This window comes from Lepidochelys olivacea (assembly GCF_965140295.1).
Source record: "Lepidochelys olivacea isolate rLepOli2 genome assembly, chromosome: 10".
Classification (NCBI taxonomy): Eukaryota; Metazoa; Chordata; order Testudines; family Cheloniidae; genus Lepidochelys; species Lepidochelys olivacea.
Window position 1 is genome coordinate 34,720,356 of NC_140420.1, and position 18,954 is coordinate 34,739,309.

At 43.9% G+C, this 18,954-nt stretch overlaps 1 protein-coding gene across 2 annotated transcripts in view; it reads right to left on the bottom strand.

The window, feature by feature from the left end:
- The window catches only part of CLUAP1 (clusterin associated protein 1), a 158,340-nt gene extending 140,288 nt beyond the window's left edge, over positions 1-18,052 (bottom strand). The window contains exons 1-5 of one of the 2 annotated variants that reach the window (XM_084642385.1): positions 17,896-18,052; positions 14,640-14,751; positions 11,787-11,871; positions 4,114-4,293; positions 610-705 (exon numbers count right to left, since the gene is read on the bottom strand). In XM_084642385.1, the coding sequence (XP_084498511.1) occupies positions 610-705; positions 4,114-4,293; positions 11,787-11,871; positions 14,640-14,751; positions 17,896-17,917 (495 nt within the window). In that variant the 5' untranslated portion in view covers positions 17,918-18,052. The remainder of the gene's footprint in view (positions 1-609; positions 706-4,113; positions 4,294-11,786; positions 11,872-14,639; positions 14,752-17,895) is intronic. The other variant, XM_084642386.1, reaches the window with a different exon arrangement.
- Between the last annotated feature and the right edge of the window lie 902 nt (positions 18,053-18,954).

An 18,954-nucleotide genomic window follows, 5' to 3' on the forward strand; every position in this document is an offset into this window, starting at 1 on the left:
CTGATGACCAAGTTGTCATACTTTGGGCCATGTGATTAGGAAACCAGTACAATTCAGAGACTCTTAGCAGACTGATAAATACTGAACCTCAAAGACAGCATGATAATGTAAATATTGCAAATGGTAGGAATGTAGAGCTTTAAGTGGCAGATGTAATGGAACGCTAAACTGTATTATATTAGGTGGCACTTCATGTAAAATATCTTATTTAAATGAACCTGAGACATACCTGGCAGAGCATTAAAGAATCTTATGATGAACACATCCGGTATGTATAAGCAAGCTCTGTAGCCAGTCCACATTTGGTACAAGAACATGACAAAGTATACGTACACACTGTTACTCATTTAAGCTCTCAAGCAGCTCTTTACAAAACATTTCAGTTCACCTCTAAACACAAACTGGCAAACCATTATTCTCTTGGGCTTATTACAAGTAATAATATGAATGAGAAGCTGGGTAACCCATATGACCTCGCTCCACTCACACACAGAATCTACATCTGATGTATTCATTGCAGCTGATGAAATCGCTCATTCATACTTGTTTCTCTCTCTACATTTGCAGCATATGGTGAATCTGAGTTCCCTGTCTGCAGAGCATACTTACCCTCAACTCCACCTCTTTGCCAAGTAAATCATACAGAGATGCTCCTCTGGATGTGATTTCAGAAGCAAGCTGCCTGGCTGCCTTCAAATCAGCAATCTAGAAGAACAGCATAAAAAAAAAAAATCAAACAATGGAAGAGTCTCTTTGCCCTCACAAAGAAAATTTGTGACAGGCTTTGTCCCTTTTAAAATTAAAACCGTATGTGTGACCAGCACGGTGCCTGAATCTCTCCCATGCTACATCTACACTCAAGGCCGTCCCTAGCTATTTTGTTGCCCTACACAGCCCCGCCGCAGGGGAGCTGTGTGGGGCCCCAGCCCTCCATGTGTGGTGGCTGGCCCCAGGCCTTCACAGAGGGTCTGTGTGAGGCCCTGCCCCAGGCCTCCATGGAGTGGGGAGAGGGGAGACTGGCCCCAGGCCTCCACAGGGGGCTGTGTGGGGCCCCGCCCCAGGCCACTACGGGGGAAAGCAGGCGGGCTGGCCCCAGGCCTCCATGGGGGATGGGAGGGAGGGGGGCTGGCCACTTCCTGCGGGACGGAGAGTGACCCGACCCCAGCCTGCTCTGCTCCCCTGGTTCCCATGCTTGGGGGAGGGGGAAACCGCCCCCCAGCACTCGCTGGCAGCGTGGCTGGGAGCCAGGAGAGCAGAGCAGGCTGGGGCCAGGTCTCTCTACTTACCAGTGAGTGCAGGAGTGCTCCTGGAGTCCTCAGGGGAGTTGGGATGGGGCTGGGGCAAAGCAGGGGTGGGAAGAGGCGGGGCTGTGGCCATGGGGAAGAGCTGGAGCAGGGTCTGGAGAAGCACGCAGCTGCACAGGGCACCAGAAAATTTGGTGCCCCAAATTTCCTGGTGCCCTATGCAGCTGCGTACTTTGCGTATGGGTAAGGACGGCCCTGTCTACACTACACAACATTAGCGGCAGCATGTGGGGTATGTGTAATTACACACCGCAGGGAAAAGCCGGAACCTGGCAGAGCCTTTCCAGACTACTCCCCTACTGCCAGAGCCTTTCCCTTTCCCTCCTTGTGGCAGGAGAAGACTCCAGCAGCTGGGAACTGGTGGAATCATTCCTGCCTGCCAGAGTCTTTCCCTGTGGGAGAAAGGGCTCCAGCAATGGGGAGCTGGCAGTCTTTCTCCACTACCCTCCTGCTCCAAGAGTCTTTCCCTATGGTGGGGAAGGGCTCCAGCAGCAGGGAGACACTACATAGCTAAAAACAGTAGCGTAGAGGGGGAAGCATGGCTTGGGTGAGCAGAGAGCCATGTAGGATATGTACTCACGTAGATAATCACATCCTTCAGTCTGCACCATTCCTGACAGGCTACACCTATTTATACTCATTCTGGGGGGATACAAGGGAATGTACGCTACACGCTGCTGAAAGAAGTGAGCTGCAGCTGCATTCAGTGAATGCATCCGATGAAGTGAGCTGGAGCTCATGAAAGCTTATGCTCAAATAAATTTGTTAGTCTCTAAGGTGCCACAAGTACTCCTTTTCTTTATACTAATAATGTTTCATTTGATTTCCCGTTTTCAAAAAGCACCTACATAGTATTAATTTTGATGGACTATATGGACCCATAGAGTCAAAGGTGTAAACATGATGCTCTCACTGTCCCAAACTGAACAATTTAAACAAGGTTCGGTATATAGAGACCTCAGCCTGGTTAGTATCACTGTTAAAAATATTGTAACCTTAAAGAAAGAAAAGAAGAGAAAAGAGGTTAAATCATTTAAAATGTAAATGTAATGCATTAAGTAAGGCTTTCATTTTAAGAACACTCCTTGTTCCCTTTCCTTCTAGCTAGAGGGAGCTTTCACAAGGAACCGTCCCCACCCTCCATTTGACAGTCTTTTGTTGTTATTAAGGATAATAGTTGTCCTTTTTGGGGAAAAGAAAAAGTTAAGATGAGCTTGAGTTCTTGTAGTTAAAATCCAACCCCATTTCTAAAAGGAATAAAGACAAACACACACAAAAGATGAAAGAGAACAGCAAAGACAGAAAATGCACTTTCCTTCTCTGGGGTTGACTTTAACTTGCAGTCTCACTGCTGGAAAGTAAACAGACACAGCACACAGCTGTATCAGCTGCTCCAAGACCTAATTCAGGTGGTTGAGGGCATTACTTTTATCTGCCTTTTTAATCCCAGACTCACAACAATGCTGCAAAAGATGCAGTCTTGGCTGGCTAAGCCAGACTCTTATTAAACAGTAGGCAAAAGGAGAGAGATAGGAAAGAAAAGAAATAAGGGTGGGAAGGAAACAGACACACAAAGGGGGGAAGGTGATAAAGACTCACATCCCAGGTGGTATCTGGGATTTAGCTAAAGTTGGCAGAGGTGACTACATCATCTGGGTCCCTCTCTCTGACCCAGTCTGGTCAGGACATCCCTCAGGATCAGGCCAACAAAGGCCCAACAGCGTTATGGTAGATCCTGGGGTGCCAAGAGATGGGAGGTGACAGCCATGATGGTAAAGCTCACAAGGCACCAAGAGAGGGGAGGTGAAAGCTCACTGTAGCCACTGTTGGCAGACAGCTTCTTCTTGATTTTCCCCCCCAAAGTCTTTTCTTTTAGAGACCCCAAAAGGGAGTGACAGGTGGAATAGCCCATCCTCTCATTATTTTGTCCACCTATTAGGCCTAATTTGCAACACACCAATCTGTGTTAATGGATTTCCAGTCCCATGCTTCTCTTGTTTACCAGGCCTGATTTTAATAGTCCTGGAGTTACATTAATAGGTCTTTTTTGGACTAATTCAGTCTGTCTCACTTATTCACCTTTTCCCATGAACATTTGTTGTTGTAGGCTATCATGACATTTTATAAACTTTCATTCACTTTTAAAGTTTGGGCCTACAAATTTGCTCTATTATTACAACACTAACACAGGAAGCATGCAACAGGCTCTTACTCCAAGAAAGGGAGAAGTTTCTTAAAGAAAATTCTATAATGTCACCTGACACATTAATGTAGCCATAATCATTGCCACTTTTAAAAGAAAAGTATTATTCCTGCATAATGAACAAATAACTGATAGGACTATTCAGAGAGTATCTGTGTTCTGTTTTTCCGTGGTATTTGTGGAGCAATTTCTATTTTAAATGCTTCTATAGGTCCTGAAGCACTGCACAATAAATTCAAGGGAAAGACTCTGATTGACTTCAATGGGCACTGGTTCAGGCCCATATTGCAGTGAGTACTCCCCATGCTTCTCTAACACAATTATACCAAATCATCTCAATTCTGCCCTGCCACGTTCCCTACTATTCCAGTCCTGCTCCAAAGCAGAGATGACCAATTCTGTACTAAACTTCAATACCATTATGAGCCAAGTTTTTCTTGGGATTAGATGGGGACCAAATGTGTCACAGCAGGTAAATTTAGGAAGGGAGAGTTTGAAAAGAACGTACTAATGCATACATTCTGTGCGTACGCTTATGAGGCAAATGAATTTGGTTTCCATGACTACAAAAAAAAAAAAAAAAAAAAGAATCTTTACTTTCCTTACTTTTGAACCAAGGTCAAACTTGAATTTGGTGCTTTCTTCCTCGGACACTGAGGTGGTCTCCATTCCTTTGGTTTTCATGGCATTGTAAAGCACAGAAGTTATTTTTAACAGCTCCTTCACTGCATAGCCGTCTGCTTGGTAAAGCTTCTTTGTGTTGAGCTTTATATGAGCTTTGGTAGCCTATTGGAAGAAGACACAAAGAAATATTTCAGTCCATTATAGACAACAGATTGTCAATTCCCGAGTCAAACATTTTCCTAAAAGTACTTATTTTGGAATCATCATGTTTGTCTATACATAACTAAAATTTTCAGCTCAGGAACAAGGGATTTTTCGAACAAGGATGACATACACACACCTTTTGAGAGTCATAACATTTCTGGGCACTTATATAAATGAAAAAGCTCAAACCATCCACTAATTCTCTCAGGGTGAAAGTCACCCCTGTGCAGAGGGCCAGCAAAAATCCTATTTACCACTTACATCTCCTGTAAACTTAATTGGTACTTAAGTGCATGGGCCTGGTGCTGACCCTCTGCATGGAGATGAATTTCAGTCTCAGTGCATTACTGTAATTAGATCAATTACTCTAATAAACTGTCTCTTCTTCCAACATTTTTTTTCAGATTGACAGTTTCTCTTAAATTTATTAATATCAAAAGAGGGAATAATTTGTTTCCCTTTCTCCTCTACCCCACCACATGCACAGATATGCATACAAGATTCAAATAATGGATGTATATACCTTTGATATTTATTTCAAAACGCCTTGGGAAACAGCACTCCAGTGGCACAGAGAAGGAGATATACTTAATTATTGGAATTTCCTCTGGGCTGACGTTACAGACTCACAGACAGGAAGAGTTGGTGCAAAACAACAATTAAAACTGCCATTCACTCTTGCGAACTCAACAAAAAGCCATAATTGGCTAAAACTTTGTTCCTCCCCAGAAATAAAAGTTAACAAACTATAAATAGCTAGATGGCTTAAGATTCTTCTCTCTTTGCATCTGACCTGCTATCAAAATTTACCTCCTTTAAGAATACTAGGTAGTAGAAAGAGGTTTCCTATCCAAGCCTAACACGCATCCATGCGTATTAAACTTCACTTTCACCATTAGGCCCTAAGCTAGGTGTGCTGAAGCATGTACCAATCTTTTATGTGATTTTTATATCCAAATTGGATCTACCACAGGTAAAATCCAATTGGCAACAAGTAAGAAATTGTTCAAATATTTATTTTATTTTTTTAACTTAACATTTTATTTCCAATTTTTTTAAAGTGCTACAGTTTTAGTTGGACCTATACCAGGCTTGACTGCACAATCCTTACTCAGGCAAAATGCTCTTTGAAAGAAAAGGGATTTTTTCCTGGGAATGGATTGCTGGATTGAATCCAGTGTTTGCACTCTGCCCCAGCTCTTAAAGGAAGAGCATCAACTTCAAATCTAGTCAATTTTTTAAAAAGCATTTTCAGGCCCCAGACCTGCTTGAGTGTCCTGCCAATTTTGTGGCTTTGCAATCAGCTTTCTTTATTTTTGTAAATGTTTCCCTCACCCTGTTACTGTGTGAAAGGCCCACAAAAACAAGAGAGGAAACTGACAGACTAATTTTGCAAGGGAAACTGAGAAAATGACTGACAAATGAGACCAAGGTTTCGAGAAGGATTTTTAGGGCCTTCAATTTTGGGTGCTCACCAATTAGAGTAGCAAAAAATCACTGGTCACAGAGTATCCTCAAATGCACCAGTAAGAAAAGCAAAAAAACCTTGACGTTTTTCCCTTCAGTTTCTTTCAGTTGAAGGAATCTTAGGAGTTAATCATCACAACCCTTTGAGCAGGGGGTTGGACTAGATGACCTCCTGAGGTCCCTTCCAACCCTGATATTCTATGATTCTATTCTATGAACAGCAGGTATAAAATTTTCAGACAGAAGTGTGATTATTAAGTTGACAGTGCCCTTTAACACCTGTTCCACAAGGGAAGCTAGAGCACCACATTACAAAGAGCATTGCTATGGATGGGAATTCCAATTTCAGTTCATTTAAAACACAAGGGGGGAAAATCAATGTCTAGTAAAAGGAAAAAACGTATTTTCCACTTGGCGACTGTTCTCTCTCTCTCACACATACACACACCCACACATTCTCAGCGCATGTGGACAGGAAAACACATGACTGACATAACAAAATCATCTGCAAACAGATCAACATCTTTTCCTGATCCACTAGTTTAAAAAAGGCATAAAAATGTCTTCACAGCACCATTACAAAACCATCTCCATTTATTCTGAGAACTTACCATATGTGTTTAATTTAAGCCACATGCAATTAAGACAAAAGAAGAACTAAAACCACCACAAAGTGGGGTCGATAGACAAGAGATTGGGTTAGGCTTTTAAAATGTGCTTTCATATTCTTTTTGGGCCAAATTTTGGACTCAGTACAAAGCCCTAAGAAACAGGTTCACAGGCTGGGGACACAGAATATTCTTCCTCCAAGCCACAAAGCAACAGTGGTGCTGCTTCACTGACATTACTGCAGTTGCTAAAAACCTCCCACCCCAGGGATTCAGGTGAGCTAGTGGATCTGCATACTCCAAAGCCCCCATGTGCACTAAGATGGATGGAACGGTGCTACACAAATGGTGAAAACTATTGCGTGGGCTCCCCACATTTGTCCTCCCTTCTGCAAAATGGGTCCACATCTTTGTGGTTGGATTTGAGTCTTCTACCGCATGTGGAGATGAGAGTGGAGGGAAGGATTCACTTTCTTAAAGTGCAGGGCAATGGAGACACACAGAGCAAAACTATGTGAGGCCAAAACATTATTTTTCTCCAGGCAGGCCTCCTCCAGGCCTTAATGTGTAAGTCAACTTATGGCAAGTTAAAAAAAGATGGTCTCTTCCGCCTGTTTGTGCATTGGCACCAGTATGCTCTGTTTAAGTGACAAACATAGAATAGAATATTGTTTAAATCAAAAGCATCAATTTTCCTATATCTCATTGACTCTCCATCTAATGGTTTGGATCTCTTCAGGCAGAGTCAATATTGTCGACGCAACCTACAGACATAGTCACTAGAGATACTCTAGTCATTCACTACTAGCTCAAAAGGCTGAGAAACATGGACCACAATGAAGAGCTGAAGTCAGATTCCCCCATATGGCAGAGGATTGCAAACAGCAGGATTTTTTTAAAAAAACCATTAGCCCAGATGGAAAGGCTGAATTAACAAGTTAGAAGAGTATGGGTATAGAATAGAAACACTAACAGAATTTAAATAAAGTAGAATGTAATCAAACACCACAACAGAGAAATCATACAGATATTCTGCTTAGTCTGGAAAGGATTTGCTCTAGTTACATTTTAATGAGGATTAATGATTTCTGATATTCTTCTTTAATGGAATTAGGTACATTTGTCTCCATATAAATCTTCTATCTAATTATAGATGCTACAGGTTATTAGCTATTCCTGAAGATAACTGTGTGTCCCATGGACAACAGGAATTACTGAAGAAACATCTTCAAGTCCTTCCCATTCTAAGAAGCAGAGGAAACATCTGAGCTGAGAGTTTGTTTACTGAAGAATCGCAGTAATTCCTCTATTACCCTGTAAAATTAATTGCAGACTTTTAGCCATGGGGTAATTTAGCCACTCTTCTTTCATCCCATAACTGTACTATTCTGTAAAGCCTTTAGGGATACACCAATATGAAGAATGGTCTGAAAAGCATATTATTAAAATGATTTCTGATTTCACACTTCTCTTTCCAAATTGTATTAGGCTCAGAAAAGAAACTTAAAACTGCTGGATCTGTGGTTGTTCTTCACCTCTAATGATGCCCCAGGGATTAGAACTGTAAGATATGGAAAGGTTACACATCTGCACTCAGTAGAACTGAGAACTAATTATCCATATGTAAGGCTGCAAGTTTGTCACAGAGATCATGGAAGTCACGGATTCCATGAGATTCCAGGACCTCCATGACTTCTGCAGCAGCTGGGCCAGCAGCACCAACCGCTGCTGGGGCACTCTTGGGCCACCGTGCCCCCGTCCCCCAGCAGCAGCAGGAGTTTGGATGTGGGAAGGGGCTCAGGGCTGGGGATTGGGGCGCAGGAGGAGGTGAGGGCTCTGGGCGGTGCTTACCTCAGGGGGCTCCCTGGAAGAGGCAACATGTCCCTCTCTTAGCTCCTAGGTGGAGGCGCAGCCAGATGACTCCGCACACTGCCTCTGACCTGAGCGCCAGCTCCGTGGTTCCCAACCAATGGGAGCTGCGGAGCTGGCACTCGGGGCAGAGGCAACACATGGAGCTATATTGCCGCACCTCCACCTAGGAGCTAAGGGAGGTACATGTCACCGCTTCCGGGGAGCCTTAAGGAGCCAGGTAGGGAACCTGCCAGCCATGCCAACCCCTCCCCCAGCACCAGTAGCAGTCCCGGGCCACGCACCACTGCCTCCCCACCCCAGCAGGAGTCCCAGGCTGCTCCCCCGAGCACCTGTGGCACCCCCGGGCCATTCCCCACCACCTGCAGCACTCCCAGGCCCCCCCTTCTACTCTCCCAAGATTTAGTCAGGGGTATATAGTACAAGTCACGGACAGGTCACGGGCCGTGAATTTTTGTTTACTGCCCATGACCTGCCCATGACTTTTACTAAAAATACCCATGACTAAAACATAGCCTTGTCCATATGTAATCTATGGGCAAAACCTGGCTTTATGGTCACTTCATATTTCAAAAAGCTTCAAAATTAGAGCCCCACAAAACAGTTTTAATCTGACAGCTATTCATAAAGAGAGATCAGGCTGATAACCTTCTCAAGTCAAAAACTCACCATCCAGGCCTAAGAATCTGAGCATCTTTGTGAAGTACAACTCATTTTCCTGTATAACACTCCTTCCAACTCTCTCAATATGTTTACCTCCAGCACAATTTCCTGCTAAGGACATCCAACACCATATCTACAGACAGTAGCAGCCACTGGTGATCAACACGTGGTTCACGCCCCTTAGCCCAGAAACACATTTTTACCAAGCCCCACTGAGTGAAAGGCCAAGCTCTAAACATTCAGACTTAGCTCACTTATTTAGTTCAATGTTGCGCTGGAACAGCTGGTCAAAATTCACTTTGCTGAAACTCTCCTTCATTGCTGCATGACATAACCATGGTTCAGTGCTCCAGACTGAAACTGCAGAGTAGTCTGTGGTATGAGCTGTAGTTTGTGGAATTTTGCTCCTGGGTGAGTGTGAGGAAATGGACTAGCTAACCTAATACTGTCCAATTCTGTGCTGAATCACAGAAGGCCCAGCATAGGAAGTGTAGCCTGGTAGGCAGGAGGGGTAAAGGCTTCACACCACTTCTGCACTCTCTTCAGACAATAAAAAAAAAACTACTTTGAACTTCTCAGTGAGCCCATTGCAGAGAGCTTTGTGAATGACCCTGTTCTCCAAACTAAAACAGACAGAATACATGGCACGACTTTAATATACTGCAGAGAAAGGCAGACGGGAGGAGAGGGTAACTAAACACAAATATTAACTGACTACAGAAGGGGGCCCCTCAACATCTCACTTATACCTTCATTGGTACCTTTTCATAATGCCCTCAACTTCCCCCTGTATGTTTTTCAGTCAGCAACTCTGCTTACTGGTGCCCTGATGCTCCTACCACAACAAAGCAGGAGTGTCCATTCCTGTTCAAAAGGGATGCAAGACCAAGCATCTGCCCCAGAATTCTTGCATAATCACTTTGCAAAACTCCTCATTATGATTAGGCTTGGAAGGTTTAGATATTTATCAGCAAATGTCTATAAAGACAAGGTGGGTGAGGTAATATCTTCTATTGGTGAAAGAGACAAGCTTTCAGGCTTACACAGAGCTCCTCTTCAGCGTACACATACACAAATGCGTGCACACCCCATCCCCCGATAAAAGCAGGAAGATAGGCAAAGCAAGAAAAATGCTGCTTGAAAACTTATGAATGTTTGATTTAAGGATATTGACTTTGTATTTTGACATGTGATATTGACAGCTTGTGGTTTAATGGTTATGATGATTTACCTTTTTGAATCTCAACATCTACTTTCATTGAATAACTATCGTCTTACCCCCTTACTGCCAGACCCCCTCACAATTTTCCACAACTGTAAAAATTTAAATAAATAAAAATCAGAAAAGATGCTTACAACATTATCCATTTGATTTATTAAAAAAAATATCTAATTCTTCCAGAGTTATTATCTAGAAGTTGAATCCAGAGTTAAATCCGAATTATGATTTACAGCAGACACCTTCCTCCCAGAAGGTCTGGTAAGGAATAAAAAAAACAAAATAAAAAAAAACGCTAAAAAACACTATGAAAAAAATACACTAGAACTAAAATAGCTCTGTCTTATGCCTGAGAACAAGTCAAGCAGCAAGGAAAATAAAACAAGAAGTAATGTCATGCATCCATGGAGGGTGTAGAAAGCGAGGAAAAGGGAGCAATTCAGATGGCAACTTTTTACCTGGCCTGCCGGTGTTGGTTTTTTTCCAGACCAAATACAACACACTGTTGCTACTGTCTTTATACTGTACTGCTGGTGGTACTGTTCACTGCTTATGCTCATTACAATCCACTTTCAACAACATAATTGAATGAAAGATGTATGATCCCAACAAGGAAAGAGGGAAACTCTGCTGAAGTAAAGCAGGGAAGAGAGATTGTGCCGTAGCATAAAGGTCACCTGCAGAACCACCCAAAATGTTTGTGAGACACTCAGACACTGTGGTGATAAGTACCATTGAAAACCTCCAAATCTACTGACAAATAAAAGATCAAGGCACATTGCTTGGCAGGCAGGTCCTCTAGAATTCCATGAATTCAGGGGAGAACCCTACGTTAAAAAAATCATTTGGTCCAGTTACGCCAGTACAGTCCTTATACAGAGTGGCTGCGCATCTTATATTTTAAAAGACAACCCCTATTTAGTGTCTAATATCCTTCAATCTGTATCCAAAAAGCAGTAACACAAAGCATTTGATCTGATAAGAAGTATGCATTCAGGCAAGAAAGAAAAACAGGATTACACACTGGGACACAAATATTGATTTTAGACCATAACTAAAAAATCATTACGCCTTGTGTTTTTCACAGAGTTCTCTTATTTTCTTGATATGTAAGTTGTTACCGTACTACAAAAACAGGCATAAAATGTTAGGAGAGAGATGGTCATATTTGTTACTGAGCGCATCCGAAAATCCACTTTGTCATTTTTGTTAAGAAAACTTGATTTTTGCACGTTAGCTTTTTCAAGTGTGAAAAATGGACAGGAGGTTGCACATGAATATTGCTTTATGAGCTTAAAGCTAAGTAGTTGTTAAAACTCCAATACTACCAAGACTTACTCATATGTTTAATTTTACGTGATGTGAGCCATCCCATCCAAGTCATTGGCTGGCCTCATTCATGTCAATAGCAACACTTCCATTGAGTTTCATCCAGTGACTGCAATGGGGCTACTAACATCATGTAAAAGTTAAACCCGTGTTTAAGTTTTTGCAGGATCAGGGCCTTCGCTTGAATTAAGATTTAGTCAAATATCAACTGCAAGTAAATCTCTCCCTCTGGCTCTCATTATTTTTTCTGTGGGCTTTGGATCAAACCCCAAATGAGGTTGCTTAAGCAGACTCACCATAAACTGAGCTACTGCCTTAATGAAGAAAACCCGGTCCTGCTCTGTCTCAACATCAGACGGAACATCAGTCTGAGGTTCATATCTACAGATGGGAACATTAATCGAGTCAGACAAGCAACATGCATGAAGTATTAAACAGGTAAAAGCCAATACATTCATGTGGCAAATTCAGACATCATAAAGATCCTGCAAACCAAATTTTCAGCCCCTGATGCAGGTAGAGAAACAGTAGTTCAGTGTCTAGGATCTGGAATGTATAAATTAGAATGTCATAAAAATTGCATGAGCCATAAAGCTTGAGCCATCTTTGCAAAAGAAGTTGTTAAATTCAGGTTTTGAAGCTATCGTTTGGCTTAGTTTGTAAGAACAGCCAGACCTAGCTGATTCACCCAAATCAATTTCAAAGCTTGGATTCAGGCTTTAAATCAATTTAATATTTCTGATGAGAGATTATTTACTGTACTGTGTCAGTTTTTCAAATCGCAAGCCACACAGATAAACCAAACTAATCTTAATTAGATCTGACTAGGACTTAAAAAAAAAAAAAGCCTTTGATTAACTGAACATCCCTAATCTTCCAGAAATCTGCTAAAATGACTAGCAGTGAAATGGTTAATAAAACAACAACATTGCCATTTAAAATATCATCATGAAAGTAAACACCCCCTTGGAAATGAACAAGGACAGTTGAGAGGTCTCAGAGCTATCATTTTAAGCAGAATGAGGAAGATTACTTCCAAACATAACCCAAACTGAATCTTTGCAAGGCTAGAAAATGTTATACATGACAGTTTAGATTTTGGAGCATATTTACAGCAATCGATGGGTTCTGCAGCAAAGCCTCTAGCCACAAAACAGAGAAAAACACAGGGCCCTGATTTACAGTTAATATTATCCCTAAAATAAACTTTCTTGCTTCACTAATAATATATTAATATTTTACATTTTTATAGCACCTTTGATCTTGAGACTCCCAAAGCCCTTTACAAACAGCACCAGTATAACACAGCCACCTCTGGAGGGGAGGTCACCAACCAACTGGTCCACAGTACACTATATACCAGTACACCTGGGAAGAGGAAACTAGGGAAATCCCCTACTTCCTAACTTTTATGGAAAGTGCTATGGGATCATTAATATCCAGACAGAACCTCCACTTTAAAATCTCATTTGAAATTCAAAATAAGTGAAGTCTAAATTAACCTCTCTACCTTACAATACAATTATAAGACTCCTGGAACCAGGGAAAGCTGGTTTATTGGGTACCTGGTACAATTTGGTTAGTTTCCTAGCTGCCTGGGATGTAAATGAGGCACTTCACTTAAAAGCAGAGTACTTCCAATCACCTTATAATATACACGTGAAAGCACTTTATACTGTTCAGCTTAATTGGATGAATATGCTTACACTTTTTTGAAAAGCAATCCCTTTCTGTGTAATGAAATGTCTTTTTCACTGCTCTGTTTGCCATCTCTTGGAGAGAAGTTGTTAAATTCAGAGAGATGGGAGACAACTTGGAGAAATGGAGAGACAATTCGTGACTTCTGTTTTTAAATTTGAAGGGAAAAAGGCAAGTAATTTAAAAACCAAACTTAGGGGGAAGGGGAAGCATTGTTAAGACTTCACAAGACTTGATATTAATATAAATGTTTTAATCAAAACTTTTTTATTAGTTTTAAACAGTCCTACAATACTTGCAGCCCAAAAATTGCAGCACTGAGCTAGTGCACAATAGCCAGAAAGCTAAAATTGCTTGAAACTAACCATAAACTAAGTGAAATGCAAAAAGTAAGCAAGCAGCAAAAATGATCTTTGTTAAATTTCTGCCCATTGCAATATTGTAAGGTATCATTAACTGAAAAAGTAAGAAAATGTTCTCTTTTCATACACATACATACACACACACACACACACACACAAAGAGAACATTTTAGTACTTTTTGATATTGATGATATAATTAATGTATTATAAATACACACACACACACACATATAGCTTGATCCACCATTGCAGTTTCACAAGTGTTTGAAACCAATAGCATTACACTGACGGAAAACTATAGTAAAATGATACTAGACCAGGCCCATGCTCCCTGAGGGGTTCCTTCTTCCATTGCCTTTCATTGTGGGCAATGTAGTAAGTCAGAGGAAACAGAATGAAATATTAAGGAAAAATCATTACTGCACGTTTCAAACATTGATCTCCTCTGACACGTTTCAGAGTAACAGTTTTCTTTTTAAAGTATGAGCCTGTTCTGTAAAGTTGGGGCAAAGCCTTAGCTGCAGGAATAGTTTTTAAAAGAGCCAGTGGGGCTGAACTCAGTCCAAGGGAGAGGTGGAGAAGAATACTTCACTTTGCAAAGAATACCTCTAGAGAAGACTAAGTTTGAAGGTAGTCTCAGTTAGTCCTCCACTGCCTGACTTTAGCTCCTGCAATGCAAGCCTCATGCCGTATGTTTGCTACAGAATCTAAAGAATATGGAAATTCACACTGGTGAATGAGGAAGGGGACTCAAGGAGAATACACTCTTTATTTTTCGTACTTTTCCTTTAGTTTACCCTTTATCTACATTATTTTCCTCTGGAAAAATCAGTTTATTATATCCATGGCACATAGAGACCACTGAAGCCACAAGCTTGATACTTAAAATGCCAACTTAATTACCATATGTTCCTATCTGGCACTCAGAACAGTAGAGCTCTCAAAATGACTAAATTTCAATTTCACCAAGTTCCTCTTTAAGCCACTCAATACAACTCCACTCCAAAATATCAGCTTCAAATGGCTCTCTAACTTCAGGTCCAGTGACTGAGTTGACATTTTTTCTTGCACTGAAATAAAGCACCAACCTTTTGCATAGCCAAAGAAGCATCTCTGAAACCAGCATGAAGTTTGGAGTGCGGAAATTCTCCATAGAGATGAGTCGGGGATAGCCCAGAGCCCTCATCATCTCAGTAAAATCTGAAAGACAAACAACAAAAACAATTCTTTCTTTTCATTATAGTCAGCAAAGATGCTCAAGTCCCACAATGCACTGTTTATGGTTACCAACAAACACACTGTGCTAGAGTGAATCTAGAATAGACAGAATTCATGAAGTGATCAAGGAAAAAAGTTAATACCAATTTACCAGGAAATTATCTTTAACGAGCAAAAAAAGATGACTTTTAAATGAGAAATGTTCCTAATAACTGAAATATTAAAATAAAATCAACTAAGGATTTCAAACATCCCCATTGTCGTGTATAACAACAATGCTCTCCCAGCCTCTGTGGATGGAGCGCTCAACCACAGGAAGGAAGCCTTTCATCGCCCTGTAGCAAACCCTCCCAGTTGCCCTAAGAAATGGCATTGAGCATCTCTAAAGAAAGACATACCATAGTCTTTACCTGAAGGAACTGCAATAACACAACAAACTACTTGCCCACCTACGCTGATACCTTCCTTCGATAGAGGCCATTACCTGATGTTTCAGAGAAAAGTTTAAAAAACTAAATACAATGCACCTGACCAGTTGTTCAATGCCCAATAAGGGAAAGAGGTAGAAGTTTCCTCCAGACTCCTGCACATTACAGCAGCGAATACAAAAGGTCATGTACCAGCAATATCATAATGTAAACCCACAGCAACACAATGGTTCATCGAAATATGGGACCAAAACTGACAGTGAGACCTACAGGTATCTGCAAAGCAGCCCTCACAAGACCTGGGATCATTGTCCCGAGAAAATCAGTATCATACCAGACATACCGGGAATGAGTAGAAACCCTTTGCAACCTGGGTATCTACAACAGCTTGAACTCATTTTCTGTCCCATATTTTGTAGGATCAATCTGATTTTCACAGGGTGACACATCCTGCATATCTGGAGTCTACATAGAATCCACAATATGTCATCACAGCCAGATGCAGAATTATGGTGTGGTGACTTTTTGACATGAGAATTTGTTGCAGTAGTGTAAACAGTGTGATGTCACTGTGATGCAGCAAGATGCAGCAAGGTGAGATATTCATGCTGCAAGACACATGATGATCTCACAATGTGACAGAATTAGGATATGAGACAAAACTGTGTGTGATAAATCTATGATATGGCACGATAGCACAATGCCAGCTGAATACGCCCCATAACAGTGCAATACAGAGGAATGATATTGTGAACGCTGCAATTCAGTGGGCGAGGTGCTGCGATGCCAAAATGTACTGTGTTGATACTATGTGGTGACAGCAGGCTGTCATGCGATCACGGCATGAGAGAGCACAATAATGCCACACAATGGTATGCCGTGGCACAACATACAGCAAAACAAGACTAGACAAGAAGAGAATGCTGCATCAGGTGGGGATGAGCTTTAGCCTGATGACGGCAAGATACAGTATAATGGAGCAATATGACATCAGGAAGCTATGATGAGGAATGATAACACTGTGTGATAATGTGTGTGTGTGTGTCAATGGAGTGGGTGCGTGGTGACAGTGTGTGGTGGTGCAATATGATGACATGGTGATGGCATAGATGTACAGCAATGGCAGGATGATGCAGTGGAAATAGTTGGCGTAACACCAATGTGGTGATGGCACAAGTGTGTGGTAAGGACACAACGACGGTGTGGACCATGCAGGTGTATGGCGATGGCGTGGTGATGGCACAGCTGGATAATGATGGCATGGGGCACTGCAGGTTTGTGGTGCTGATATAATGATGGCTGGTGGGCAGTCATGAGTGGCGACGGGGCAGGTAGTTGGTGTTGGCATGGTGATGGCGAGGTAATGGTGTGGGTGTGTAGCGATGGCATGGCAATGGGGTGAGTGGATGGTGATGGCATGATGATGGAGCAGGTGTATAAGGATGGTGTGGCAGTGGCGTGGGTGGTGATGGGGCAGGTGTGTGGCAATGGCGAGGCGATGGGATGGATGGATGGCAATGGCATGGCGATGGCACAGGTGTGTAGCGATGGCATGGGTGGTGATGGGGCAGGTGTGTGGCGATGGCGAGGGGATGGGGTGAGTGTAGGAGGATGGTGTGGTGATGGCGTGGGTGGTGATGGGGCGGGTGTGTGGCAATGGCGAGGCGATGGGATGGATGGATGGCAATGGCATGGCGATGGCACAGGTGTGTAGCGATGGCATGGGTGGTGATGGGGCAGGTGTGTGGCGATGGCGAGGGGATGGGGTGAGTGTAGGAGGATGGTGTGGTGATGGCGTGGGTGGTGATGGGGCGGGTGTGTGGCAATGGCGAGGCGATGGGATGGATGGATGGCAATGGCATGGCGATGGCACAGGTGTGTAGCGATGGCATGGGTGGTGATGGGGCAGGTGTGTGGCGATGGCGAGGGGATGGGGTGAGTGTAGGAGGATGGTGTGGTGATGGCGTGGGTGGTGATGGGGCGGGTGTGTGGCAATGGCGAGGCGATGGGATGGATGGATGGCAATGGCATGGCGATGGCACAGGTGTGTAGCGATGGCATGGGTGGTGATGGGGCAGGTGTGTGGCGATGGCGAGGGGATGGGGTGAGTGTAGGAGGATGGTGTGGTGATGGCGTGGGTGGTGATGGGGCGGGTGTGTGGCAATGGCGAGGCGATGGGATGGATGGATGGCAATGGCATGGCGATGGCACAGGTGTGTAGCGATGGCATGGGTGGTGATGGGGCGGGTGTGTGGCAATGGCGAGGCGATGGGATGGATGGATGGCAATGGCATGGCGATGGCACAGGTGTGTAGCGATGGCATGGGTGGTGATGGGGCGGGTGTGTGCCAATGGCGAGGCGATGGGGTGAGTGTATGAGGATGGTCTGGCGAGGAGAAGGTGCGGGTGGGTGGCGATGGGGCGGGTGTGTGGCGACGGTGAGGGTGGGGCTGGCGACGCGATGGCGTGGGTGGGGTTGGGACGGGTGGGAGGGGATGGCGAGGCGACGGGTGGGTAGCCATGGCACGAGGGGGGCAGCAAGTGTGCGCAGCGCTGACACCGCAGAAGGACGACGCGCCGGCCACCCCCACCACCACGTCCCCACAGCACCAGGCCCCCGCCTGGGCCCCAGGAGCAATGTCCCCCATGCGGTCGCGGCTCCCTCCCTCTCCTGGGGGCCCGAGCTAGATTTCCTCACTCCTGAGATCGCGGAACGACATGGTGACCCCGCGGCGCCGCCGCCGCCGCCTCCGGCCCTTGCGAACAACCACAGAGCAACTGCCGGGCCGCGCCTGGCACCGCCTGCCTCTGCGCCAGGCCACGCTGCCAGTCCCTATGGCAACCGCCCTACGGCGTTACGCCCGGCCCAAACTACGGGAGAAAGCGAAGGGCTCAGACGATGGGCGGTGCTGAAGGACAGACGGGAACGAGTGCGCGCGGGGCGGGGACTAGCAAGAAAGAAGCAGAGGAGCGGAAGACCCGGGTATCATCTCTGGATGTGAAGGAGATTGCTCAACCAGTGCGCCCACCCCAGCCAGACTCTCCCCAGAGGAACAGCAGGAGACAGAGTCCTGCACATCCCATTAACCACGTCTTTCCTGAATTCCTTGCATCCACATGCAAAAATGCCTTCAGGAATTTTGGGGTTGAATTGTTCCCTTTATTTCTTACTGGGATGTTGGGAGGCTTAATTAAGTAATGTTTGTAAAGTGCTCTGAAATCTTTGGAGGAAAGAGCTAGAGAGGGGAAAAGTATTATTTCAGTTTCCTTTGATCAATGAGGCAAAGGTTGGAGCATGTGCTGAAAGACTTGGAGTATATAGCTTCCACCATTTCAAAGCCCCACAATCTATTCTGAGATGAGTGTATCACTCTGGTGAAGTAGAGAACAACCTAAATGTTCAGATGTTTATATGGTCTCGGTTCAATCACATCTGCCTCCATTGCTTAGTGTCAGAGACTGTAGCCATCCACTACTTACTCACAGCTAAAGGTGTTACATTTTTTCTAAAGTGGTAGATGCTTGTGCTTCTAGTGCTGAAGATCCCCCCAGGTTCAGTTCTCACTGATGACTATTGTGACTAGTTATATGGCCACAGTTTGTAACACTTAGCTGAACCCAACCACTACCAGTGCAGGAGACCAACCTGGCTAACCCCTGCTTGTGGCCTGATGGAGACCCAGCTGGTGACACCCCAGGAGGGCTCTAACCAGGGCAGGGCAAGCAGGATAGCCGGCTAGGGCGCAAAGCTGTGGGG